The sequence below is a fragment of the Simochromis diagramma genome, unplaced genomic scaffold (genome assembly GCF_900408965.1).
Source record: "Simochromis diagramma unplaced genomic scaffold, fSimDia1.1 OVJJ01000402.1, whole genome shotgun sequence".
Taxonomy (NCBI): Eukaryota; Metazoa; Chordata; class Actinopteri; order Cichliformes; family Cichlidae; genus Simochromis; species Simochromis diagramma.
In genome coordinates this window covers 2,052,428-2,078,499 of record NW_024386972.1, presented here as the reverse complement: position 1 = coordinate 2,078,499, position 26,072 = coordinate 2,052,428, and the positions used below count along the sequence as shown (strand labels likewise).

Sequence of the window (26,072 nt, the reverse complement as noted above, 5' to 3'; positions counted from 1 at the left end):
TCTTTAGTCGAGTACTTTATATACATCATACAACGAGAGACACAGAAATATGTATAACAGGTGGATATTTTGGAAAAACAAAAAATGGAACAGTTAAATTCCCCATAAGAGGTCATAGTGAAGCCGTGGGAAGATCTCTGGGTTCCTTGGGTTATGTTCTGTAGCTGCTGTAATTTTGAAGGGTGTAGGTCGCAACTGTATCCAACAACCAACCACGGGTTACAACAGTAGCTTGTTTGGAAAGACCTGCAGAGAGGACAGATGTTAATGCCTTCTAAAGATAAAGTATTGAAAGTGTGAACACGCATGAAACAGGACATGAGTGTGGTGTAGGTGTAGGGTTAGAGCAGGTGAAATTCCAACAAAAAGCCTTTGAGGGCTTATAATGTCTCCAACTTTTACATCTGTATGATTAATGCTCTAATAACAGTAAGAGCTAACAGTTGAAGGAGAACCAGTATTCATATTTTAATGCATGAGGCTTGTATTACTCTACATTGTCTCCATTTTCAGCAAATGCCATGAAAAGATCTTCCTGCAGTGTAATAGTCCAGCTCTCAGGCCTTTCTGACTACCCTAGCCTTTCAGCGGCTAAGTCCCAAACCAGCTGCTACTGCTGAAAATATGGATCTAGAAAAACAAACAAACATGAATATATAATTTCATTTGTTGAAAGATGCCACATTCACTATTAGGAAAAAATAACACTGCATTTATCTGGGACTATTTTCAGCTGGGGAATAATTGTTAAGCTTTTATGAGGGGATGATGATGATGATGCACTTATTTGTGTGTAGCTCAAGTTTTTAATTGTATCAACGATATGTAAGGGGTTAGGTTCCAGCACACAAACCCTAACAGCTGTAGTCCTTTAGTGAAAGCATACACTTAGCGACCACCCTATTAGATACATCTTGCTAGTACTGAGTTACCTTCAGTTTTTTGCTCTCGGCTGACAGGAATTGCACTTGGTGCGGTCTTCTGCTTCTGTAGACTATCTGGTTCAAAGTTTTACACGATCAAAGATGCTCTTCTGCACACTTTGATTACAACCAGTTTGGCCATTCTCCTATGATCTGATATCAACAGGGGATTTTTCTCCAAAGACTGGACATTTTCTGTTTTTTTAACCATTCTCTGTAATTCCCAGAAATGGCGTGTGGGAAACTTCCAGTAGATCTGGGACTAACAACTCTGCCGCATTCAAAATCCCTTAAAATAACCCCCGCTCCCCAACCCTCAATTCTGATTCTCAGAAATCCGACAAAACAAAATAACAGTGCTTAAGTCAGTGTTCTGTACTTACATCTCCAGATAAGGTCTTTTATGACACATGTCCATAAATGCTGCCTTTACACCCATGAATTATAAAGGATGGGTGACTGAGAAAGGCAGTGATTTCAATCAGTGGAGCCCAAGCAGAGGATAGCAGACGATACATAGCGGTGAACGAGTGGAGGAACTGCTCGTTTACCTGCTCTATAGGTGCCAGAGGACATTGAAGAGAAAAAGCTACATTAAATATGTAGCAGTGCAAATTAGGATGCTATGAGGAGGGAAACGAGGTGTTACTTGCTCCCCTTCTCTTTCAAACTGTCAGCTCTCCTCATGCAACATCAGCCCCTCTGTTCTGTGGCCAATTTGTTTTGACATTCCCCACGCTGCAATCTGAAATTTACTCTTGGCCATTTCTCTGCTGCTCAACTCCCTTCACACATGCTTCCCTGAAAAGTCACTCTCCTCGCTCTTGTTGGGGACCTGTCTCATTTTGGTTGGCAGCATCTGCCATTTTCACCGTTCTGTCGCTCTCCAATTGGTCCTTACGGAAAAAATGCATTCGAAACCGCGCACTGATGGACAGACAGGTGCGCTGACATGCACAGCAGCCCCGGATGTCTGTGTTTGTGGGGAATATTCGTTCATTACAGTCAGTTTAGATACAAAAACCTCAACCTTAGATAATCTCATACCCAGTCATCAATGTAATAAATTGATTTAAATTCAAAATTTATTTGGAAGACTGAATAGGATAGCATCGCTGTTAAAATGAAGATATTTTGGGGATGGCAAACCTGCAGTAAGATCCACCACCATGCAGGTACACAAAAAAAGTTTTTAAAAGCTGCAAAATTCCCCCAAACTGAGCTTTTCGGCAGGGCATGAGGATGCTTAAGACCAGAACTGTGTGAGAGACTAACAGTGCAACAAGCAATGGGTCCGTATTAGGATACTATATCCACGTAAATTAAACTAAAGCTTTTTGAAAGTATGAAACTTCTTTTACAGTGTAACGTGCATCATTCAGAGAGCTAATGTGTTTTTGCTTGTGACGACACCAACTATTTCCTCCTGTAGTGGGTGTCATTTACTCTCTCTCTCTGTGGTGCTTTCATGGGTTATTTTTAAAGCCTAACCCTTTTGGCAATCATCAGTAATGTAACAAGATAATAAATAGACCTTAGTAATGTGTACTGGCTAGCACTGGCTAACTAGACATCATCGCCCTTTGTGTCTCTACAATCAGATTAAATCTTTAGTTAATATTCGGTTAACTGAATAAAATACTTTTATTTTGAAACAAACAAAAGCTCACTGGTAAAATCTACTGTAACTTGGTCACAATAGATTATAAGTAATCAACAAACAGCCGGTTCCCAAATGATTGCATTACACTTTTTCACATCGGCAGTCAATTTCGAGAAGCGGCAACCAACTGGTTGCCCGTTTTCAATCACAAGCCAATTATATAGGTCGTTTAGTGCAAGGAAATATGTTTCCTACAACTTCAGATTGATTGATGAAGCTTTGCAAACAACTGCTATTTCATTTTTCTTTTCTTTTTTTCTTTTTTTTTTAAATGCAGCTAGATTGCCATCATGTTGTAATCCATCAGAGTCAATTTGCCCTGATGAACCAAACTCATCTGTGATATGTCTGGAATGGGACTCAGTTCCACTGGTTTCCATCTGTCCGGCTGCAACTACGTCACTATTTGTCACTAATTTCTGATCAAAACGAAGTAACGCAGGTGGACTGTGAATGTAAGCAGCTATTGTGAATATAGCCGTTTCACACCCATTTCAAACCCAACAAGCTCTTTGCACACCGTTGTAATACACTGCAGAGACTAAATCATCAGCTAAATTAACCGGAATGCTAAATACTAGTTACAGAGAAAAGCCAACTTTCAATAAATCTATAAATAAAACTTTGTAATAATTAAGAACATTAAGAAAAAGAAAAATGTTTGTCTCCTTTTCTTTTTAGCATTTGAGCATAATATTAAAAAACAAAAACAACTGACTCCTCGGCACAAACTCATTTTGTAATGTGAAAATCTTTTCCATCCATTATTTGCCTACAAAATGTGTCATCACTTGGTGTCACTTCTTTGTTGCACCATATCAAGGCTTATGAAATCTCATCTTATATAATAACACAAAACTATATTAGTACACTGTGTGTCACACACAATTCTTGTCTGTCTCCGTAGTAGCACGAACCCCTCGGTGAGGCTGTGTATGAATATGTAACCCCTGTTACGGGGGTCAGTCTAATCTCTGTCTTCACGACCTCTGCGTGTGGAAGCATGTAATAGACTATGTGCTTGTGAGAGAGACAGAAAGAAGCCAATTAGGTTAAAATAAAGTGAGTTATGATCAGATATTAAAAAAATAAATTAATTAAAAGGTGAAAATTTATTTTTATTTCCAGCCAAGACTCACTGTTGTAAGTTGAAGATGATGACTCTGGTTTAGGCTGTACAATGACGAGCTGCCGGGACTTCTGCGGAACAAAAGGAGTAGAAAAAACAACCATTTCTCATCATAAAACGAAGCACAAATAGAACAAACAGTTTAGTACTTACAATCAGTCAAAATGTTAAAGCGCAGTATTTTTATCCTTGCCTGTCGATCGATCTTGTCTGAAACTTTCTAAATGACTCACGGCTGATTAAGCAGCGACTGTGATTACTGCATCTCTGACTGTCAGTAATAATAAATGTTGCCTTTTTAACCATAATTAGTGTCACTTCTGCTGAACAATTCAGCATTAATGTGTCATTTTCAAAAATGAAATTAAACCCAGGAGACAAATAAGAGGCACTAATGCAGCTTTGTGAGACAAAGAGTTGCTCTGGGAGGCATCTGCTTTACCGAATGCTGCCTGACTTGTACCCGTAATGGAGCACATCGCGGGGATCGTAAGTGAAACAGAGACATTAATGCTGAAATTTCATATACAGGAATTTTTTGCCTTCTCCCTCCCCTCACCCCGAACCAGTCGTGGCAGATGGCTGCCCCTTTCCTGAGCCTGGTTCTGTTGGAGCTTTCTTCCTGTTAAAAGGGAGTTTTTCCTTCTCACTTTTGCCAAGTGCTTGCACACAGGGGGTCGTCTGGTTGTTGGGGTTTTTTCTCTATTATTGTAGCATCTTACCTTACAGTATAAAGTGTAAGTCATCCTAGATCTAGTTTTAAACCGATCTTAAGATACATTTTGAAGTAAGAGAGGAAAGCATGAATTTAGAACAGCAGTGGCTCTTTGTGGAGTTTATAAGTTGAGCGGCTGGACACTGTTACCTGTTTACCATCGAGTAGAAGTGGATCTTTCACTACAGCGGCTCCACAGAGCTCCACCATCCACTCCATTTTATCTGTCGGAAACACATGAAAATGTCTGAATTTCATGAAAATAAAAGATGATCAGATCTGCTTTTACTGCCTCTAACCCCAAGGGGACACACAGCAGACCCATTTCAAGCTAAGCTTTACTTTGATCAGATGGACAAACACAGGTCAGCGGTTCACTCGCTGCTCCAGATTCATTTGTGCAGTTCACTCGGTCAACACACACTTAACTTCATTCAGAAAACTGTGTTTATATTCCAGCAGCTCACAGGAAATACCACAAGTGCCATCAAAAAGATAAATCAACAGCTCCTCTTCCTGGGTACGTTCATTCATGTCAGGAAAACACTGATGAGCGTCTTCTGCGAGCTCTAGATAACATCAATATGTATCAACCCGAGTGGTTAAATAATGCATGAAATCCCAGAAGAAAACAGCTCCGTGTTTGTGCCATGTTAAAAAAAAAGAAAAGAAAGTCTTTTAAACGACTCACGCTAGCTAGCAGATGTCAACCCATTAGCAAAGCTTCATCGATCCAGCAAGCAGCGGGGAGGATGCGGCAGGAGCACTTTTAGAGCCCCAGGAAGAAGGAAAATGAAGAATGCTGCCTTCAGGGGTTTTAAGCAACGAGGACCCCCCTGAGACCTTCAACCATGATCTCTCTCTCTCTCTCTCTCCATTCAACCATGTTGAAAGGGAAGAGCCAAGAATTATGCTGTATGAAGGGCAACCGAACTGCTTATAAGCTTGTGTTGGGAGGTCATAAACAGTTTAAATCCTTGGCACCAAAGTTATAAACCTCTTACAGAAACTGCAAGACCATTCTGGAAAAGGAGTCTTGCAGACGACTTTGTCCATGGTTGGAAGCTCATTTCCACTTTCTGTTCAGAAATAATTTCCAGACTCCATAGCAACTGCTGTGCAATGTGACAAAACCACACCAAAAACATCTCACACGACTCCTAAGTACGTATTCAACCCACCCACACGCTGGAATCACTTGTCATTGTTCTCCAGTGCTGAAATGACAGAGGTTAAAAACAGCACAGGTTTCAAGCTATTCTCAGTGTCAGTCAAAAGCTGTGTGAGCTACTTTAACTGTCCCTCTCCTTATTGTCTTCTTTCTCCCGTGTGTCTATCAGAGTCTTGCAGGACGGAGGCATCAATAAGATGGAATAAGGGCGGTCGAGAACAGTATTTCTTGATTGAGAAAACAACATTGCAAACAGCAAGATGGAAACAATGCAATAAAACACCACCTGAGGTTTTCAGACAACTATGAAAAAAGAAAGTTTTAAAATCTTTGTTTTTGCAGCCAGTAATTTGAGGACACCATGTGGGTGTTGCTTGCCCTGTGGTGTTTTAGAGCTTTGTTCCTGAATCAACCGGAAACAGAAAATAGAAATAGAAAAGTGGAGATGACAGTTAAAGTTTGCATAAATTTGAATGTGCAAAAGAAAAAGAAAAAAAGATGCAGGTTCATTGCACAATGAAAATTGAAAGCAGAGTCAAAGTGTTTGTGTGTGTTTTTTCTATCCAGGTATGTTTTTACTGCATTGGCAGTGTGTTTAGGATCACTGTCATACTTAAAAATGAAGTACCGTATTTTTCGGAAGATAAGGAGCACCGGGTTATAAGGAGCACTGTCGATGAACGGGTCTGTTTTCATACATAAGGTGCACTGGATTATAAGGCGCATTAAGCGAAACAAAACAGAACTTTACTCAACTCATTCTTCTTGCTTCCTCCACTTCTGTACCATTGACTCGTTAATGTTGAATTCTATCACAGCTGCTCTATTCCCACGTTGTTGCAGTATATTAATGACCAACCTCGTATTGTGGATGGATTATCTCAGTTGTTCTCCTGACTGAAGTTTGGTCCGTTTACAGCATCCTGCCATGCGATTGCATTTGTCCCTAACCATCAGGAACCCTCACGTTAACTTTTATCGAGGGGGAAAAAAGTTAGCGTTCATCCTCCAGCTTCACTGTGTTTATGTTATGCTAACATAGCTGCGTTGCTTGCGATCACGTAACACATCATTATATACCAGCTAGCCCAACTTCAGGAACCCTACAAACGTCACAGCTGTTTAATTTTCTGTCTTTATTTATGTTGGAAGTGACAGCAGAGCTGTACGTTTGAATTTTTTTCAGAAATCTCTCAGTCAGAACATGCTATATCATGTTTAGATGGAAACTAGAGAGCTAACTTCCTGCTAATTTCTAACTCCATTAAATTTAATACATTCTGTTATCATGGGTGCCTGGATGTTAAACTTAATTGTTACACCTGGTAAAGATCATTTTATTAAAGATGAAATAATTTAGACAGTTTTTAACTCTCTGTGATGCCGCAGTGTTTGTTTGACTTCGGGACCTGAAGCGGACGGAGTTTTGGACCCAGATTACTCCGAGTCCGCAAGGCTCCTGACTACGGTAAACGCAATGCTCCGACAATCCATCAAGCGGTGCGGCTTCGTAGCTTACCGAAGTCGTACTAAAACATTTTTGACAGATTTTTGAGCGCCCTGTGCGACATAAAATCGGTTCGAGGTCAGTAAGCAGAATTCATACATAAGGCGCACTGTCGATTTTGGAGAAAATTAAAGGATTGCAGAAGTGGAAGTGCGGAAAATATGGCCCCAAACCATCACAAAGCCTCCACCGTGCTCTTTGGCAGCAACTAATGAGGAGTGGTTTGACACTTCTGCACAGTACTGTGCTTTTTGGCCATTCTGGAGCATCTCTAACAGTGTTAGAGATATATATCATAACACTGCCTGGTTTGCATGTTCAATTTTAACCCTAAATTTACTGCAGTACACAATAAGCTTTCTTTCTGGAGATCTCATGTCACATCATGTTTCTTACCTGCAGTCATGTCTGTAAAAGGCCCCTGGAAGCAGATGCTGAAGCCCTTCATGAGCAGCTGAAAACAAAAGGAAGACTTAAAAGAAGGATAAAAAAGCTGCTTTAAAATGTTTTCAAAAATATGTAGAGTAAAGCAAGTACAGAGGACATTTACTCAGTGGATTTAACCTTCAAACAATGCTCAACAACACTGGATGAGAGCAGCCAACACTGCTATTACCATTACAGCTGAGTGTGTTTCTGAACTCTTCACCTGTGTAAAGGGTTACAGTGGTAGAGCTGAAACACCTCTCTAAGCATATCCTGCAATTTACAACATCTATTCCTCACTTACTGGGTAAAATAAAGCCTTGAGACCTCGTTGATTTTTTGCCCTCACTGTAATACAGTAAATGAAGTGATGAGTAAAAGAGAACAGTGCAAATAAAGCTACCGTCACCGAGGTAATATCACACTTAAAGGAGGCAAAGAAAAACGAGAGGCTCGACACCAGGGACGCTGTTTTATCACACTCAGGGTCAATAGGCTTGCTTGAAATGGGAATGTAAACTTGTTTCTTTGAACTATGATAACCACTGAAAGGAAACTCATGACACGGCCTCATCTACAGCGTGTGGCAGGATGGAAGTGTTTGAAAGATAAATGTCCGAGCGACAGGGGAGAGAAATACTAATTTCTCACGCTTCCCTGTACGTCCATAATCATCATTAGCCAGAGGTGCTCGGTGAGATGAAAAAGTGTTTCTGTTACAGATTTTTAATTTAGACAACAGCTAATGTCCTTCAGGAGGTATTAGAGTGTGATAACAAGCACACACAGGCACACACACTCACGCAGTTTCTTTGACTGATTTCCAGAGCGTTCTGGTGACAGACTCCCCGACTCTCCATTTCATCTGTTAGTCCGTTTGTCACACTAGTGCAGGTGACAGAAAGTGAATATGAACGGGACCAATCTGCCTGGCTCCGTCAAATTGCCGGCACGGCGCACATGCCACTTAAATAAGCCTGAAATTACTAGCTAATTCAATTAGCAGAGGTTCTTCAAAGGCAGTGATACGGCCAACATGACATCTAGCCATTTCTAATTTTCCCCCTCAGTGGCAACAGTAGTGGTCCTGCTGGCCTTACACCAAGGGGAAAATTACAATTAGCTCCTCACAACAGGGTCTGAGCTAAGAGGCTGGTGCAACACGAGGAAACAAGTTCAAGTGCTGCTTGTAATTGGGCCATTTTATTTGATTTTCCTCTCTGAATCACAGACTATTCTTTGTGGACTAACACTGTGCTTTTAAAAAATACGAGCAGTGGTAACTGCCGATAACAGCAGGAATTAATGCGCCGATTTGCTGTTTTTGCTTTGTTTTCCTAAATAATTGTTGTGTTCTAAAACAAATTTGCTTCATCCAGTCAACATGTTGACATGCTGCAAAATCTCTATAAGCTACAGTAAAACAGACTGATAGAATGGAAAGGCATTGGTGGGCTAATGAACTGAACAGATGAAGAAGATGTGCATCTTCGTGGATATATAACTAATGAAGCTTTGAGTATTTTAAAGGCAGATTTAGGGAGGAGCAATATAAATGTGGCAGAGCCACGAATCCTGTGGTGCAGGATGAAGGTATAGCTTAGATTTTCAATGCTATGTAGATGATACCCAGCTTTATTTATCCATGAAGCCAGAATGCAGTGTGTCTTAAAGACATAAAAGCCTGATGATCTCTAAGTTTGTGCTTTCAAATTCAGATAAAATGGAGGTTATTGTACATCGTCGCTAAAAATCGTAGTAATCTGGTATCTTTACCTTTTCTAGACGGCATTACTTTGACCTCCAGTAACACTGTGAGGAAACTCAGAGTCTTTTTCAACAATGATATGTCTTCAGTGTGCACATTAAACAAATATGCAGAACTGGTTACTTGCATTTGTGCAAACATTAGAAAATAGAAATAGGGGAGGAGAGAACTCAGTAGTTAGAGTGTTTGCCCCATGATCGGAAGGTCGGGGGTTCAACTCCACCAAGTAGCTCCCCTGAGGTACCCCTGAGCAAGGTACTGTCCCTACACACTGCACCCCGGGCGCTGGATTGGTGGCTGCCCACTGCTTCACTGAGTGAATCTGTTAAATGCAGAGAGAACTTTCCCTACAGGGGATTAATAAAGTATACAAAAAAAAAAAAAAATACTGTCCCAGTTTGATGCTGAAAGACTTAATTCATGCATTTATTACTTCTAGGCTGAACTACTGTAACTCATTATAATCGGGCTGTCCTAAAAGCTCCCCAAAGACTCTTTAGTTGTTCCAAAATGCATCAGCTAGAGACTAACAGGGACTAGAAAGACAGCACCCATCTTATCTTGCAGACCTCATAGTACTGCATTACCCCAAGAGAGCACTTCGCTCTCAGACTGCTGGTTTACATGTGAGTCCTAGGATACTAAAAAGTAGAATGGGAGGCAGAGCTTTAAGGTTTCAGGCCCCTCTTCTGTGGAACCAGCTCCCAGTTTGTTTGGGAGACAGACGGCATCTCTACTTTTAAGATTAGCCTTAAAATTTGGATTTTTAATAAAGATTACAGTTAGTGCTGAATCAGGTGACCCTTAGTTAAACTGCACTAAGTCTAAGCTGCTGCGGGACTTCTTATCACGCACTGTTTCTTCTTCTTTTTCTTATTCACTCAGAGAAATACCAATTCAATCTCTGGTTCTCTTCCATAGTGTGTCTCCCTCCCCTCACCGTAACTGGATCACAGCAGGTGGCTGCTCCTCCCAGAGCCTGGCTCTGCTGGATAATTTTTCCTGTTAAAAGGGAGTTTTTTCTTCCCACTGTTTCCAAGTGGGATTCACAGGGAATCATCTGATTGTTGGGTTTATTGCTCTATTCTTGTAGGTTCTTTACCTCAGAATATAAAGCGACTTGAGGTGATTTTGTGCTATACAAATCAAACTGAATTGAATGCATTGCAGTTTCAGTGAGCATGCAAATTATAATATCCAATAATTATACAGGTAATATGATATAATGATCATCCAAAAATAATCTACAACTAAAAAAATCCTGTGGAGCTATAAGGCTATGTTGTTAACAATCAAGCACACATAGTAAAAAGCTATTGTGCCATTCATCAATACCATTTCTCCTCAAAAGTAACAATAATGCAAAGCCACATACTTGACCCTACCTGAAATCTTTGTTATGCACCTCTTTAACTGTACCTTTTGTAGCTGTACCGCTCTTATCAAAGTTTCAGAGTACTTTTAGATTTTCTTTTAAGCCTCAAGCTAAAACATCCGTTTTAAAGCTATAATATTAATTTTATGTGGCATAGGACTGCACAATTAACTGAATTTTAATCTTGATCACGATTTTAGCTTTCCACAATTAAATCAAGACGATCGACTGATATTGCTCCATCAATCGAATGCAAAGCACCGCCAGATCACTGCCTGATGATGTGGCTGCATATGCCAGTCACAGCTGTTCCCCTGGAGACGAAGGTTTTCTGGATAGAAAGTAGCACTATATTAAAAGACTGCTTTACAACACATAATAGTCCATTAAAACTAAATACGGATGTCTGGCACAGCTGAAACGAAGAGCTTGTCCCTCAAAAGCAGATCGTTGTGTGGAAACACTCCAAACACAGCGAATGACAAATAATATGCAAGGACTGCTGGACGAGGGTGCCTGCACTGCAAAGGAGCACAACTCACTGACTCAAGCCCCTGAAAACGCACCAAACAGTATAACAAATGTATGAATATTCATATTGTTGTCTTTTGTATTGAATTGTAAATAACTGGAGATGAGTTATTATTATTTGTTGACAATCCATACCACACTTGATCTATGAAGCTTTATGATCAATTTCTATTTTTATTATACGAGTATATTTGTCAGTCCCCTTCAGTTAATAAAGCACTCACATTACTGTCTTCAGTGGTCCGAGCTCTTGAGGGGCCCTGGTGGTTGGGCCCATTCACCACATCCCCTCTCACCTCAAACGGACTCTGGTTAAGAAGAAAGCAAAAAGACACAAATAGGCAAACATGAAGCTCACAGTTAGCGTCAAAATTTTCGGCTCGGTTATTTTCTATTTTCATTTTCGTTTTAAAAACAGCCTAAGTGATTATTCAATCTCAGGACTGAATTTAAACACAGAGTCTGTTAAGAGTAATTAATTTCTTCCCAGAGTCAGGTATGCTCTTATGAGTACACTGAGCATTCTTCAATGTGACAGCAATCAACTTTTAATCGTAAAGAGTGCATTTCTGTGTTCATGATATAATGCTTTTTTTTTTTCTTTTTCTTTTTTCTTAAAACTACCCCAGTGATGGATAAAATAACTTGAAATACCGATACTAAACGTAGCCTGGCTGGATTACACTGGCCTATCACAGAAGCAGACTTGCTAAAACAAATGGATGGCTAATCATTTATGGTGGTATATCACAGCAAGCCACAGCCAGAGATTCATCATGTGGCCTTAATTCAACATCGGGACAAACACAGATGTGACTGTAAGCCACCGCTGCGCTGATTCAACGAACACGCGGGCGAGCGTACCTCATCTAAGACTTTCTTTTGTTTGAAGCACTCAGAAATCCCTACAGAGAGAAAAAAAGAGCAAAGAATTGCGAGCTTATTATCTGACACACAAAAACTTTACTGTGTAAAACACCCTTTTATCCCAGCCTACCTTTTCATGCCATGCTGTTTTTTACATTTAAATTTAGACTAATTACTCTTAACTTATTAGTTAAGTTAAGTTATACTTACACTGGAAACTCAACACCCACTTCCTGCCTGCAATTCCCAGGAAGTATTTCAGTGTGCGCTCACATACCAGCTGTTCATCTGGCAGAGAGAGAAAAAGAGCAGACGCATGAAAACAGATGCAAAATACGAGAGCTCTTTCATGAGGTGATTGTACAAATACACCTTATACACTGTAAAATTGACCAAGTATCTTTTAAGGCCTACAAGTCACAAACTTGGTAAGTATGAGTCCATGGAGCTATACGAGGGGCTAGAGATGCTCAGCTGGCTCCTTACTACCAACTGAGCATCCTTTGAATACCATGGCCTACCTGAGCCTTGCTGACATGTCCATATCTTTATGACCGCAGTCTATCCATCTTCTGATGGCTGTTTCTAGCTGTATAATGTGCTGTGTATCAAAGCTTAAATAATCTCACAGTGGTTCCTTGAACATGGCAGTTCACTGTGATCAAAAGGCCCCCCCACAGTAACTAGATTGTAATCAAATAAAGCAATATGGCATGTGATGAAATGGGAGATTCACATCATACATGTGCTGCCAACCAATCTAACCCATGAAGAGTTCAGGCAGTTAAGAAGACAGAAGGAGGTTGAATGAAGAACCAGCGAGTTGTACCTAATAAATTGACCACTGAGTATAAAGGTTATTATATGTTATTAAGGTTATTAACTGTCTGTGCTCTTGGACGCAACGCTAAAAGGTTTCTGTTGCAAAACAAAGGACAATATATGGTTATAACTTCTGCTCACTCTTGCCAGAAATTACTTTTTTAATATGTTATCATTTGCAGTATTATCATTATTACATTTAAATTTAATATGGAAATCCTGGTAAAGTGTTGTAAACAAAGTATAGTCATTCTTTTTCATTAAAAAAATAAGATTAACTGATGCCCTATAGTTGCAGTCACACAAGACTTATCTCAAAGCAAATGTAATCAGTAGCAGTGTTGCAGTGCAACTCAATAGACTTACAACACTTTGCGTTCCAAGTTATGAGTTATTTAGCTACTTTTTAATAAGCAATCAGTTAATTCTAACATTTTTCTCCTTTCCTCTGTTCTTTCTGTTGCCACAAAAAGGATAAAGCCTGATGCAATCCAGCTGCTCTCCAACTAGTGTCAGTGCCCATGTGGCTCCGCTCACGAGATTTGCAAGGAGCCATTTCTTCTAATATTTCAGATTTACGAGTGAAAAGGACAAGAACAACACCAGAGTGAAATTCAAATTGCGTCTGGGTGATAATAAGTCAGTAAGTCTTTCAGGCTCACAAAGAGCTCACTTCAAGTTTGAAGTAGCACTTTCAAGCTAAGAGCATCTTCACAACAGCTCCAAAACATCAACAGTTAGGTTTTAGTTCAGCGGAGTCTGGTTAAGTGGCGAGACGAGATGCTCCCAGTCTGAACTGGGAACGAGGTAAAGTCAGTGTACTCAGAGGTAGATTCACAGTAGACTGCACACACAGTACAACTGAAATGCACAACCTAACGTGTGCAAAATGACTTAAACACGTTTCTTTTCCCAGTCGAGAATACTGTTACATAATTGCTATTAAATGGCATAAATCGGGAGACCTAACAACAAGAGGAAGCCAAGACAGATCAGAAGTCAGATGGTCTAACAGGTGAGTCAATACAATCGTGTCAGTGCATGCACAGGAAAAGATGTCCAACTCTGGCTCATTCTGATGATTTAAAGGAAATCAATCTGCATCTTTTCTTCTCTTTTCAAATCCGTGAAAGAGGCAGACAGAAACTTTTTAATCCAGGTAAGAGTCAAAAATGCCCATTACTGCCAGTTCTTCTGAGAAATGCATTTTAAAGGCTTTAAACTTTTTTTTCTACTAATGGCAGTAATATGAGACCTCCTGCTCCTTTCCCAAAATTTAACCATAAAGATCAAGAGGCCTACGATTCCTATTTTTAGTTGCCCAGGAAACCGCTGCAATTAAAAGGAAAAAAAAAAAAAAAAAAGGAGGACTTCTTAAAATGTGACAGTTAATATGGTGCTTTGGAGACAGCGAGCTTTGAAATTAAAAATAATCTATCAGAGAGGGTAATTAGCAACTAGCGGATAAATGGAGGAGAGAGTGTGTGGGGTGGAGAGAAACAGAGAGCTTATCTCCGAGGAGCGCTTTAAAAGACGCACGAAACAAGCTGTAACTACACGTAGAAAGAAAATGTCCTTCTCTAATTGCAAATGTTCTTTTAGAAAAAAAACACAAGAGCTAGAAACAACTAAAGTAATGAGGATTTAATTGCTCTGTTGCCTATCAAGCCAATTTGTCCAGTGGCTCCCTTTGACTCTAAAAGGAGAGCATGTGACTGTACTTACCTGTACGCATGATGACATGAGTCACTTCTGGTGTTACCTGGGAAACCACACGGGCACCAACTCTCTTGGCAAACTTTTTCACCATAATCTGTTGGCAACAGCGTCATATCAGTTTATTTATTCTAAAACTGACTAAGTTTAAAAAGCAAACAAACTGACTGATTGTCTGAAAGGTCACCTGCTCATTTGGGCCCAATCCTGATGACACAAGCACCAGCTTAGCTTTGCATGCGTCTTTTGGAGGGCTGTTATTTTCTTTGTCTTCTTGCCCGTCGGACAGAGAACTGCTGTCCTTCTGAGTCTTAGCTGCTGAAGTTGAAGAAGGTGTTTTGGAGACTCCAGTGCCTTTGACACCGACCCCTTTATGCGCAGACTTCTGCGCTGCTGGAGAGAAAAAAAACACAGGACACACAGTCACCTGACCTGACCCGTTCCTCTTTCACCACTTTTGGTGATCCTTCATCAGAGATTAACCTTATCAACCACAGTCAGGCTAAATCAAACAGACTCTGCAGTAAAACTGCAGTAATGTCAAATTGCTCCTTTATGTTCATGTGGTATTAAATGTGCAAATAGAAAAATGAAGCTATCTGAAAAAACATGTTTCTACAGTTCACTTCATACCCATCTGTGTGTCACCTTCAGGCTCTGACGGGTTGGGTTCGGGAACACCTTTGCAATCAGATGGTTCTGAGTTTAGGTTCGGTCCCGCTTCTGGAACATCTTTCCTGCAAAACAGATGTGTCTGTAAGCTTGGCATGCATTGGTTTTAACTTTACATTTCCTGGATTTTTGACCTGCATGTACAGTACTGTGCAAAGGTTCTTTGTATTTCGCTTCCAAAGAGCCAGATTCCATTCTAATATTTTAAGTGGTCTTCAGCAGTACTTTTCCAGACTTTCTAAAGGTCTATGAGCATTTTTCTTTGGGACCCTGGTTGCTATTTTTTTCCATTCATTTTGCATTTGGTTTTTGTATCCAGTTGCGTATCCAGAAGATAATTGTTACACAATGTTGGATCTGTGGATCGCTGCATATTTGGGATGCACCGATTGTGAAAGTTTTGATTTCACAATCGGTGCGTCACAGAAGGTGTAACAAATTGTTACATTTGAAATTGTTACAAATTCAAATGTAACAGAAGGTGATTGTGTAACAAATTGTTGCACAATCACCTTCTGAATTTGTACAGTTCTTCCCCATAAAACTATATTTCCATGTGAGTTTTCGTATGTTTCAATAAATCACTGCACTTTTTCCCCATCTCCTATAATATAATACACATACTACATATACACATATAAAGAAATTATAAAACTTTTGCACAAAACTGAATTAGTACCACACGTCTCGAGTGCCTGTTCCCCTTTGAATAACACTCCAGTTCTAATTCCTAGCAGCACTTTAAGTTTGCAGAGCGGGGCTGGGACAAAATATCAATATTTTCCTCATGTGATGAGACTATGATGGCAGCAAACATCAGTATTTTTATTAAAGCATGCAGGCGCTCTAAATGGATACCCAAGCCCATTTAAATGACCAGAGTCACTATTCATGTCTGCTGATGGTGAATCTTACCAAATGAATCAGGACAAAAATAAATAAATAAAAGAGCTAATGGGAGGGAAATGGTGAGAAGCGGGGCAGAGCTAAGTAACAGAACTGACATATCATTAAAACGGAACTCTTCTCCTTCAGTTAAACAGATATTGTGATATTTCATAGATGACTGCCTTGCAATGTATTGAGCAGAGCACTATATCATGCATGATGCATTATAATATCATCAGTTATCATCAGGATTCCCAACTCAACTGCACGCTACAGCATAAATGTTGATCCAGGACTTGACAAAGAAAGAAAGTTGATATCAGTGACACATTCTTATATAATTTTCGGCAGAGGTATGCTTTTATTCTCCAAAATGAATAAAGTTGGTAAAGTTTCCTTTCTTTGTTTTCTTTTGGGTTTATTTCTTCACTCAAAGTCTCTGGCAGAGTGCCTGCGTTTAAATTACCTGCACCAGCTCACTGAAAACTTAGACTGCAGTGCCAACTAATCTTTCCAATTTCACTACTGCAGTTCTGGAATATGTGCTTTTTAATTTAGAACTTGTATAACCAAACCCCTCTGTGTTCTCATCCGCCATTTCTCCCACTCTCTCGCCCAAAGGACAGCACGTAGAACTCTGGGAGGCGAGAGGTTGTATGTGTGTGTCTGTCTGTGTGCGCAATCAGTCGCAAGAGATAAATTACTGTGGCGATGCAAGTTTCCCGCTAAGTGCTCTAAATGACATATAAGATGCAGTCAGTAATGACTTTTTTATTCTCCACAGCATAAGCAGATTCTGGGTTCATTAGTGAGATTATCTGCCTGTCCTCTTGAGATGCATCACCCTCTGAGAACCACCAACACACACGTACACGTGCCCGCACGCACACTCGCCAAATTTCTCCTTCAGTTACAGACTGAAAGAGGCCAATTACATGCTACTTACTCCAGTTATTGTACTGGCTAATATAGATGTATTGAAATATGGCTCCTTTTAAAATCTATAAACAATATGTAGAACCCTCTAAGGAAAGACTGCAGCGCGGTGAGGCGGACGTATTTAATTACTGAAGTCAGGTTTGAGTTCGAAGATTGTCACATGACTGGAGGCCAACATTAGGCGAGGTGATTGGTTAATTAGGCTGCTGAGCAAGCAAAGAAAACCTTCCGATGTGATGACTCATAATTCCTCCTGTGTCTTTCACAGACAGTGTTTTATTTATTTATTTATCTAGTTATCCTTTTTCACTTGCCAGCAAAAAGTTACAGGAGCTGCTCAGACACAAAGAGACGTCAAAATGTTGCTTTAACGTTAACTTATAACACAAAGGTACTTACACTCACACAAATGACTGGTATAAAATCAGACCGTCTAAAGCCTCGGCTGTTTTTAATCACCAGGTGAATACAACGGATTAAGACACCAGGAACTCAGGAAAACAAACAGTTAACATGTGGAACTGGTTTCTAACTTTCTAAGAGTCATTTAGCTGTGATATTATCTGTTCCTCTAATCATTTCCTGTATTTCCTGTAAAGACGGACTTAATGTCTTTCAGCTTTCATGAGGTCATGGTGGACAGGGGTTAAAATAGTGTTTATTTGTGGTTTTTGCATCATGTCTATTGTTTCAAGGAATAAGTTTGAGGGTTTTTTTTCCATAGGTAAAAGAAACTGAGCAAAATAAATCAGAAACACTGACTTTTTTCAATGCTATTGGGACTTATCTTACGACTTTTTGCCGATCTGTTTGTTTAGATCGAGGAGATCTTGTGAGGAGGGAGTAAAACTGATTGTGGGTATAGATATTTCTATGCAGCAGCACTGAGCAAGTCTATTTTTACAATCCTTTACTTGCCTGTCTGCGGCGTGCCCTGCGTCCTGGTCACGAGGAAGCTGTCTGTGAGCGTCTGGGCCTGCAAACACAATATTTATATTACATTTTATGACTTTCAATACTTCAAAAGTCAGAAAAAAAGACTTTGTTTCGGGCATACTTCAAATTTTTGTGTTCATTCAGTTTCAATTTATCTACAGAATATTTCCTTTACAAATTGTCCAGCATGTTTTGGCCAATAAAAGTCAGAAAAATTGTGAAAAACGCCCATCTTCATCTTACCAAACCTCAAATATATTTTGTTTACTACCAGGGGAAACTCACTCAGTCTTCATATGTATTTGCCTTTTGAGAGTCTGGAATTAATCAGTTTTGGATATTTTTCCTTCAGATGCTGTAAACACATAATTATCTACTCATCTTTTTTTGTGAACTAATCTTTTCATCTCTGAAAATAAGCAGATGCTTATTATCTTCTTACCCATGTCTCTGGTGCTCTGATGGGTTTGTGGGGGGATTTCTTTGGAAGGACTGCTCTCTTTCTCCTGAAGCACCTCTGAGACCAGGGCCATCAGCTTCTCCAGCCTCACCAGCTCCTTCTGCATTTCTATCTTTTGCTAAAAAAGAAAAAAAAAAAAAAAAAAAGGGGGGGGGGGGGGAGAGATAAAGCATATCAGCTCATAATTACAATTAAGTGACGCACAGAGGAGTAATAAGAAGAAAACAGAAATCTGCAATGCAGCATTTTACTGCATGAAATAAAGAGACACATGCTGGCGGCATATTTGACGTATTGCACTGATGCATGAAAAGAAGTGACAACTGTCACTCAGTGACGAGGAACCCACGCGCAGTCATTCACATCAATTAAAGGGCTTTGGTGGCTTTTGAGCCAGTGATCATCTATTGACTGTCAAATGTTTTCATGAAGGAGCTCAAAAAGCAAAAGAGAAAGCAGGTGATGGAATCTTTTACCACCAGGCCCCGTTTCCAACAGCGTCACTACGCTGTGCTTTTGTTATTTTAATTTCCTCCTGTGAGTTTACACAGCAAGTACATTGATTATGTGAAAAAGACGCACTGCTAAACAACAGAAAAGCTCTGTATCCTCTGATGTGCGTAATCCTGAGCCCCCCCCCCCCCCCCAAACCCCAGGGCGTCAAACTTGAACTCCCCAGTCAAATCCAGTCGACAGATAAAAGTGAGAGCGCTGGAAGATGGATGGGGTAGAAAACAAGAATCATCTTCTAGGCGGCATTTCCTCTAACGTAAATGAAATGCAATTTAGAAAGCTGCTGAGGGGGACATTTTTCACTGAGCGAGGTAGTCTGTCATCCAGGCGGCTGACAGTTCGGTGCGGGGAAAATGTGGTGGCTGCCCTCTATGGGACGTAACGTGAAGGTGCATCGCTGAAAGCACAACGAAGCCAGGTAAATGCTGAGCAAGCGGAAGAGATTAGAGTGTTTAAAATAATGTCAAATCTCACTTTGATGAGAATCACAAGTTTCATATACTTTTCTTTTTAACATCTGGCACATTCACGCAGATATATATGAAACCAGTGAAAGGAATGCAATGTAAATATTGTATATGTACCTCTGGCAAAGAGTTTACGCGATCGGTTTGGTTTTCGTGTTTGTTTAGTTGTTAGTCAAAAAAATGAACTGACCGGCAAGAAATTTCTACCAGAGGTGGAGCGTGGCTCAACTTAGAAGTCAACATGTAGAGCTGATGTGGATCCAGATCTACAGCTCCACTTTTTGGGAGGACTTTCTTTTAATTTCCATTGTGACACACAGCAAAACTGCTTTTTTAACCAGATCTTCACAAAGTGTTTTTGATGTCTTAAACAAGAAGAAACATAATCGAGATCCAGATCTCCTTCGTGCATCCTGTGGAGAGAATTTTAAGATATTCTGGCCCTGCTCGTTTACCTGTGTAACAAGGACTTCGCTTGAAAACTGTGACGATTCTATGGTAACACTGGTGTCATTTACTGGAACGTCACCTGCTGGGAGAGAATAGGAGCTTTTTCACATCTTATAATGGAAAGATGTTTAACTTCTTGAAGCAGGAAACCACACAGCAAGCACACACACATGTGCATTGGCTTAAAGGCTACTTTGATGAAAGCATAAAAAAAATAAAACTTCAAAAAACTATTTCAGTTAAAGAGAATCGTCTTACATTCTTCTGGCGTGCCGAACAAGTCCACAGATGCTTGACTGGAATCAACGCAGTCGGGGCTGGGGCATGCAGGTGGTAACCGATCTGCTGCATCAGCTGTTCCCTCGCATCTGTCGTCTTCACCGGAGTCGCTCCGATTCTGAGCGGAAGGACGAGCTGATGTTCCAAAGATTTGTGTCAGAGTGGGTAATTCTTCTTTGGATCCACTGCTATCGGACTCGGATGAAGGCTCCAGTCTCTGAGCCTTTCTCTTCCTCCTCGGCTTCCTATTGATGGAGGAGTTGATGCTGACCTCTCCACTACCGTTGCTGTTAATCTCTGCTTTGTGGATAGTTTGGACCGGTGACGCGATAAGGTCATCAGGGGTCAAAGAAGACTCTGGAACTGCCCTATGTTCAGCTGTGTTGACTGAGGAACACTTTAAAGTGGCAGGTGCGTCATCTTTTATCCCCTTCACATCCTCCTCACAGTCAGCCCGACTCTCTGTGTTTTGAGAGGCTTCCTTTAGCTCATCACATTCAACGGCTGTGAAGCGGAGACCAGAATCTACGACCTGAGGGACCACAGAAAGAGGAGGACTTTCTGCATCACGTTTTGACTCCTTGTTAGGACTCAGTCCACTGCTAGGACTACTCCTGAAGCGACCTGAACAGTTTTGTTCAGAGATCAAGGCTTCCACTGCTGCCGGATCCCGTTTCTCAGAAACAGTTATTCTCGGCTGGACCGGTGAGTTGGAAGGAGAGATGAAATCATAAGAGGACTTGCTGGAGTCTCCTAAAGCCTTTTCTGCAGATTCAACACCAGAACAACCTTCATGTTTCTTCTCTGGTTCTTTGATGGCGTCTCTGTCTGAACCGCGGCTGCTTTTCACGTCTGGACTTCCAAGATAGAAAGATTTCCTTTTAGTTGCTTTGAAGCTCTTGAGAAGTTGCTCCGTGTCGAGCTCACTGTCGTTCCTGTCCTCCTCGTTTTCTGTTTCGGTACATTTCGTTTTACAAACCGAGGCCTGTGACCGAATACTGTTTTGATTGTCACTTTCAACCACGGCTGCATCATCTAGCTGAGCAGAGCCTGAGGCAGCATTTAACTCTTTAACAGCTTCTGTTGGCCTCAGATTCGATGTTCTCTCAGCACACTCTATGTTTTCAATCTCTCCTATGTCTTCATTATAAACACATCCATTTTTTTTAGCTGACTTTACCACCTTATTTACATCATCAAGCGCTTCGCCATTAGCATGTTCCAGCTGCTTTGCCACACTGCTGTTTCCTTCAGTTTCCTTAGCTTTCTCGCTCGCCTGCTTGTGACCCTCCTGGACTTCCTCAGCAAACAGCTGAAGTCTTCTGCTTCTCCTACTGCTCTTAACGACAGGAGTTACTTGGTCCTCGCTGCTAGGGTAATTCTCAATTTGAACCTGAACTTCTTCTGCTCTCATTCTAATAACAGGGCTGGTTTCTCCATTCTGAACTCCAACGAGGACAAGGGGTTTCGGCACTCTGGAGGGCTTGCCTTTTTCGGATCTTGTGTTTCTACCTTTCCTTTTGTCAGTTTTCTTTTGCTCACCACCCTCTGATTTTGCCCGAGCTTGCTCTTGTAAGTCGCTGTCTACCTGTTGCAGAACGTTGCACGTCCTTTTCCTCGTCTTCCTCCCCAGTTGTTGTTCTACATTATCCGGCACAACACTGGAAAAGTCATCTCTGCCTCTGTTTTGGTGACTTTCTGGAAAGTTGTTGAACTCGTCCACATGCATGCCTGTATCAATTTCTGTCCCGATCTCCATCTGTTCTGCTGATTTACAAATGCCACTGCCATCATTTATTTCTTCTGTCATTTGCTGCTCATCCTCCACGTTACTTTCGTTTATTTTTGCAAAAGAAGCAAAACCGTTTTCCTCTCTAACACTGGAAGCATCTTCACTCTTCAATATTTCTTCAGCTATCGATGGCTCTGTAAAAACTTTAAGCAGAGGAGAGATGTTCCTGTTCACTTTTCGTCTGTAGACAGCCCCAAACACCTGCTCTTCGAGGGCTTTGGCCCGCTCTTCTTTCTTCGGATTCAGTTCACTGTTGCATTGCCTGATATCTATTGTCGAAGCGGAGGAACAGCTGTCAGAGTCATCAGAGTTTTCATCTGGTTTTTCTAACTCAAGACTTCCTTCAGCTGGAACTTTCATGAGCCACTCTGCAACCTTCTCTAAACTTTTCTTACGCTTATGGTCAAGGATCTTGTCGGGCTCCACATCTTTTTTCTGCTTCTTCCTCGAGGACTTTCTTTGGGATTGGTCTTCGTTTTCATCTGGAATGAATGATGAATAAAGGGAGGCATTCTCCCGGCTCCTTTTGCCTCTATTCCTACGCGTTTTTGAAGTATTCGCCACAACGTCTGACATTTCAGCTTTCACTGGTTCCCCGTTGTCTGTGGGGCTGGACATTTTCTTGTCAGACGTTAGTGGAGCATCACCAAGCCCGCTATCCAGAGCTTCATTTTCTGTCGTCAAAGGAGCGGAATCTTCAAGCCCCATGAGTCTTGCAAATCCATTCCGGGCTGTTACAGGAAAAAAAACAGTATAAGAAAATCAGGTTCATTCGCAAGCTTTGATTAAGTCATATTCACTTCACATCCATCTCTTTACTCTGTCCTCTGTAAGGACTTTACACATTTTTTTTTTCCCAACCCAAAGAAAAAGGTGGTAGAAATGCTGATATCACACTGTGGGCAACAAATATACACCTTAGTAGTGTATATTACACCAAAGCACTGGCAGTAATGTGAGCAATATGACAATTGATTTGAGGAAGATTTCACCTGCAATAGTTGAGGAGTGGGATTCTGGAAGATCACCAAAGAGTGCATTTTGTTCATTGTCAATGTCAGTGCCACATGCATCTCCAGATGTCAGAGCTCCTTTAGTAGTTTCTGCACCTGTGACACTGGATAGAAGAAAATACGCAACGCTGTATCTGAGCAGACTGAGTCAATAAATGAGCGTTACTGTGAAAAATAAATCTTAATTGTTCCTACCCTGCACGTCGCCCTTGCTGGGATGTTCCAGTGAAGTCTGAAAATGTATAGATGTAATGTTAACAGGTGACATAATGCAAGCCAATTCCATAACATCATTTTAGAAAGTCTGTGATATAACCTTACAGTTTGTGCCAGTGTCATGCTCATATGCTTGGATCATGTCCTGCAAACCAGCGACAAGTTTCTGAAACCCAGGGCTCTCCTGTAAGCTCCTGTAAGCAGAAAAACAATTACAAGGAGCTTTCACGTATTATAATACATGTTAAACCATCTGCATATATATTCTGTCCAACCTTTTGGTGACTGTGCTTTTACACACGGGGCAGTTGGCTTTGTTTTGTTTGGATTTGTCCAAAAGTTTCATCATGCAAAATCTGGTAGAAAAAGAGAGCTAAAGTCATAAGCATGAAGCCTGTGCATATTTAACAGAAGCTTTTCAGTTAAGAAGACACTTACTTGCAGAATTGATGGTCACACTTAGTAGATACCGGAGCAGTCATTAAATCCAAGCTATAGACAAAAGAACACCTACGTGAAAAAACAATCTAAATCTTGTAAAAAAATAAATAAATACTACAAAAGAAGAAGAATGATTTTATATATTATTAACACAGGCTCTTATTCTAAATAATGCTCACCAAATGGGACACTGCAGAGTCTCCCAAAGCGCCGAAATCCCTTTCTTGACATCTGAGACTTTTGGGGTTTTCATGGTGATTCTAAAAGACTAAGAGATAAAAATCTGTGTACACATTACTGTGATCAGCATCTATAACACATTAATATTAAGGTCAGTTGTATCTATCCCTGTGTCAGAGAGGCATTCTCGTGCAGGGTATACCCTGCTGCTCGCCCTGTGGCAGCTGGGATGGGCCCCAGCCCCCGCCACGAATGGATGGATGGCACATTTAATCACACGTAAATCAATGTGTTTACCATAAACGTTTCTCTGTAGCTCTACAATGTCTTCATACAATAAAAAGCAAAACACAACTAAAAAAAAATAGAAAGCAAATACAAATGAACACAATTATTAACTGTAGGGCTGTGAAAATTTAAAGATTTCGACCTCACTTGTAAATGACCTGAGATCAGCAGGCAGCTTGTTCCAAGAAGAGGAAAACAGTAACTGAATGCACCTTCAGCACACTTGGATCTAATTCTGGGAACAGTTAAAAGATATGCCCCTGTTTACCTGAGGGTTACAGACAATGAGCAAGTCAGAGATGTACTGGGAGGTAATGCTGTATTCAATTGGGAGCCAATGAAGTGGCTTCAGTACTGGGGTAGCACGTTCAAGCTTCTATGCATGTGCAAGGAATTTGTCTGAGTCATTCTGAATGAGATGAAGTCCAAAGAGTTCTACCGATGACTCGGATGGTCCTGCAAATAAAATCCAACCTGCTTGGCATGAATGCATGGAGCCTACCTTTACAACCTATTGTTGACTGAATGTTTAACTATTCATTGCGTGTACTTTGCTCACTGTACACACAGCATGCACTGTTAGCTTGGCAGATATCTGGACAATAGGAGGATAGATTCGGTTATGTTGCAGAAAATCATGTTGTCTGAGACGCGATGTTTTATTTGTACTGGGCTCTGTAGAAACCGCCCAACTATTTTCTTATCAATTGAATAAGTTATTATATAAATGGCACAAGTGCTTCAATTATACACAAAAAGTAGTCTGCCTGCTGATATTAAAGCATCATTACGTTGAAAACAGCGACCACGCAATGAAGCGGCATTGTGAAGTCAGTCAAAAGCCACTGATTACATATATTGGCAACTTTATAAAACACCGTTTAATGTTCGTACACGGTCGCTTAAAGTAGTTAAATCTCGACATCAGGCTGGCTAGCTGTCTCTGTTTTGGGGGTGTAACTTACATAACTAGCTCTGTTCTGAAACTTCTGAGACTCGGACAATCGACAAAAACACCCCGACAGACTAACATCTCATAAGAAGAAACAGATCGCGCAAGTAAATAACTGTACATATTCATAAATATTCCTAAAACTACCTGTTTTCTTGCAGTTTGGAGCCTCCAACATGAGAATCACCCGCTTCAGTTTTCCCGCAACTACCGTCTTCTTCTGCTTTGATTGAAAAGATGTTTTGCATTTAATGTAACAGCGCCCCCTATTTGACTGGAGAGTAAACCACATAAACATACACGCACACAGCTGTGTTTCACAGTTTTCCAGACTCCTGGACTGATGGGACAGTATTCAAGGCAAATGAACACTAAGGAAGGAAAAAGGACTTATAACGGTTGGCTGGACAAAGAGCTGGAAAGGATGTGCAGCAGGTTAAGTGATTGAAGATAGAGATGGACATGTGCTAACCAGTGAAGAGAGCGTGCTGGGAAGATGGAAGGTGTACTTTGAGGAGATGAAAAGAGAAGAGAAAGAAAAAGAAAAAGGAGGATAGGTCAAGGACAGTTAATGAATCATGAAGCCTAGAGGATTAGTAAGTAGAAGTAAGGGCTGCAGTAGAAAGGCATTTGTCCTGATGTCATAGCTGTAGAAGTAGGCCTATGGAGCTATCTAAGAGAACGGGAAGTGCCTGGAGTTATGTACTAATCCCGATTTTCAAGAACAAGAATGGTGTGCAGAGTTGTAGCTGATGATCCATACGCTGAAGCTCTGGGAAAGAATTGTTGAAGCTAAGTTAAGAGGACAGCTGACGATCAGTGAGCAGCGGTATGGCTTCATGCTGAGAAAGAGCACTACGGATGCAATGTTTATTTTGAGAGTATTGATGGACAAGTACCTAAAGGTCAGAAGGAGCTGCGCTGAGGATTTGTGTACCTAAAGAAGGCATATGATAGTTTGCCGAATAAAAAA

The 26,072-nt window shown here is 40.7% G+C and overlaps 1 protein-coding gene across 6 annotated transcripts; it reads right to left on the bottom strand.

The window, feature by feature from the left end:
• Window positions 1–25,368, bottom strand: LOC120737941 (breast cancer type 1 susceptibility protein homolog). Of its 6 annotated transcripts, none has more exons than XM_040038887.1 (21): window positions 25,247–25,368; window positions 23,859–23,947; window positions 23,677–23,730; window positions 23,514–23,594; window positions 23,344–23,432; window positions 23,218–23,254; window positions 23,002–23,126; window positions 20,197–22,740; window positions 19,944–20,020; window positions 18,491–18,626; window positions 18,031–18,088; window positions 15,247–15,350; window positions 14,801–15,006; window positions 14,623–14,710; window positions 12,286–12,363; window positions 12,073–12,113; window positions 11,433–11,516; window positions 7,505–7,562; window positions 4,581–4,654; window positions 3,726–3,786; window positions 1–246 (listed from the first exon to the last, which is right to left on the bottom strand). In XM_040038887.1, exons 2-21 carry the CDS (start codon window positions 23,930–23,932, stop codon window positions 152–154), a joined length of 4,164 nt encoding a protein of 1,387 aa, XP_039894821.1. In that variant the 5' UTR covers window positions 23,933–23,947; window positions 25,247–25,368; the 3' UTR covers window positions 1–151. The 6 variants fall into 6 exon arrangements, with proteins under 6 accessions (XP_039894821.1, XP_039894823.1, XP_039894824.1 ...); XM_040038889.1 differs by having other exon boundaries at window positions 14,801–15,003; XM_040038890.1 differs by having other exon boundaries at window positions 15,262–15,350.
• Window positions 25,369–26,072: the final 704 nt, after the last annotated feature.